Below are 2,790 nucleotides of genomic sequence, written 5' to 3' on the forward strand. Positions count from 1 at the left end.
AACTTCTCTCGGCGAGACTGTCGGCTTGAGCGATTTCTCAACAAGATTGCATCCGAAGATCATTTCGAACAGGCTCTCCAATATCTTACCCAAGCTAATTTCGAAAACCGAACGGAGTTTCGTTAAAGGGCTAATTGCGAGAATATTCTCCTTTCGAGGTTAGTACGAACATTAAGAAAAACAACAGATATGGGAACATTGTCATGAAATTAGACATGGCGAAAGCATATGACAAAGTGTCTTGGTTATTCCTCAAAGCGGCTATCAGAAAAATGGGATTCTCAGAGGTTTTTATTGATATCATTCATAGGCTTATTTCTAATGTTTGGTACTCAGTTATGGTTAATGGTTCGAGGTATGGCTTTTTCCATTCTACTAGAGTCTCAAGGAGACCCCCATCCCCAGGCTATTTGTCTTATTCTTTGAGACTCTTTCTAAAGGCGAACCGACTTCACAACAAGGAGGGTTACTATGGATATACAATGCATCAAAAGGGTCCTTTGATCAATCATTTGTGTTATGCAGATGACATTGTGATATTAAATGCAGCGACGAAGATCCGTGGAATGATTATTAATATCTTGAGACAATATGAAAAAGAGGGTCAAGAAATCAACACTAATAAAAAGTGTTTTTAGCGCAACTCATTCAAATGAAGAAAGAAGAAGAGTGATTAACAGAATCCTTTGGATACAAACATCAATTCTTTCCCATAAAATACCTTGGCTGTCCTATCTTTCACGGTAGAAAAAGAGGTTTGTCTACTTTCTTGACATTGCAAAGAGTATTATGAACAAGGCTCAAGGATGGCAAGGGAACATCCTATCTTCAGGAGGAAAAGCAATTATCATCAAGCATGTGCTCCAATCACAGGCATTACACGCTTCCCCAAACGACCATGTCTCCCCGAAAGGCATTATAAAGCGAGTTGGAAGGATCTTGCCCCGATTTTTAGGGTCAATTGACGAGAACAAAAAGAGGTATCATTGGAGCTCTTGGGCTAATATGTGCTTTCCTCAGAGTGAAGGGGGAACAGGTTTCAAAAGCATGGAGGACATATGTAAAGTTTTCACTGCCAAAAGGTGGTGGAGGCTAAGAACGGGAAACAACTTATGGTCTCAATTCATGATGGCTAAATATTGTCAAAGGGGCCATGTGGTGGCTAGAAAGGTTCAGGGAAATCATTCTTTTATTTGGAAAGATTTGATCAGAATCAAAGCAGATGTTGAACCTCATATTCTTTGGAAAATTAATGAAGCTCAAATATCCTTTTGGTGGGATAATTGGACAGGTATTGGGCCATTGGCTCTACACCATCATACTGATAGCAACCCTGGCAGTCTCAATGTAGCAGACTGCATTGATGGTACCGATTGGGATATGGATTTCATTTCCAAACTCTTACCAGCTGATATTTGTCACATCATTCAGAGGGTGGATATTGGGCCCAGAGACAGGAAAGATCAAGCTATTTGGACCTACAATTCATCTGGAAGTTTCACCTGTGCCAGTGCTTATCAAATCCTAAGAAAAAAGAGACCAGAGATTCCTATCTGGAAATGCATATGGAGTAAAGGAATTTCTTTCAAAATGGCTTTCATCACCTGGAGGGCCATAAAAAATAAACTGCCTATGTATGACAGAATTAAGAATTTTGGTATGAATGCAGATCCTATGTGTATATGCTGTGAGCAGCCGGAAGAAGAAACCATATCCCATGTGTTTATTGATGGGGAAATGGCCATGAAAGTTTGGAAATTCTTTGGAGATTCCATGGGAATCAGTATGCAGAATCAGAATATTCAGGCTAGAATTCTTACTTGGTGGAGTCACAAGACTAGAAATGATATGCTAAGAGTGGCATACCAAAGTATCCCAATATTCATCTGCTGGGAGGTTTGGAAAGCTTGGAGCTCTATAAAATATGGCCATAAAAACTACTCTGTGGCCAAAATCTGCTATGAAGTAACTCAGCACTTGAAATGCATTATGAATAAGAAAGGGTATACAATAGATTACTTATTTGGAGCAAAATATGTATACCACAATGGAGAGGCTTACACAAAGCCATCCTATCTAGTACCCCGATCAAAAGCATGGAGCAAACCGGAGAATCGTATTCGCTCGATACCGGAAGTAGTATGCCTCGAAGTAACAAAGGCTGGTATGGGGGAATTGCCGGAGATTCCGTTAAAATCTCATTATGGCATTTCTCTAAATCCTAGTTTTGCTCGGAATAATAGTGCGAGGTTTGCAAGATTTGGGATCGATTGGCTGGATTTCAAAGACATCAATAATGGGATTGTGGAAGTTGACTCCATACTGGTGGTTAAATGGTTAGATGGCTCATACGATGTCCCCTGGGAATTCTTACAAGAAGTGGAACATATGAAGAGAATCATTGATAAAAGAAGCATCAAAATTCAACATTGTTTCAGGGAAGCAAACACCGTCGCTGATATTTTGGCTAAATATGGAAGCAATTCACATAATAGTTTGATTGCTAATGTATTTAGCTCTATGCAGGAAATCCCAGGTGCAGCTAAGGGAGCATTGAGGATGGACAAACTTCAAATGGCAAACTTCAGAATCAGAATCAAGTAATGAATACGAACCAGTAACATAAGAAGAACTGGAGAATCTGCAGGCAGAATAAAAAGAGAAAGAAGAAAGAGTTCTTTAACAACAAGGAGCGTGATTTTTTGTATAAAATGGCAGCCATTTTTTGTTGGACAATTGGTAGCACCTTCTTCCTGAATGTGTTGCAAGTCCATTGTAAAATGGTAGGAT

At 39.5% G+C, this 2,790-nt stretch overlaps 1 protein-coding gene across 1 annotated transcript; it reads left to right on the forward strand.

Moving 5' to 3' along the window:
- Positions 1 to 215: 215 nt before the first annotated feature.
- On the forward strand, positions 216 to 638 carry LOC132032011 (uncharacterized). Its single transcript, XM_059421841.1, has one exon. The coding sequence runs from the start codon at positions 216 to 218 to the stop codon at positions 636 to 638; it is 423 nt and encodes a 140-aa protein (XP_059277824.1).
- Positions 639 to 2,790: the final 2,152 nt, after the last annotated feature.

This window comes from Lycium ferocissimum, chromosome 9 (assembly GCF_029784015.1).
Source record: "Lycium ferocissimum isolate CSIRO_LF1 chromosome 9, AGI_CSIRO_Lferr_CH_V1, whole genome shotgun sequence".
Taxonomy (NCBI): domain Eukaryota; kingdom Viridiplantae; phylum Streptophyta; class Magnoliopsida; order Solanales; family Solanaceae; genus Lycium; species Lycium ferocissimum.

What these genes read in the sequence shown, in the direction of transcription:
- LOC132032011 (XM_059421841.1), top strand. Translation starts at nt 216, where the DNA reads ATGGCGAAAGCATATGACAAAGTGTCTTGGTTATTCCTCAAAGCGGCT.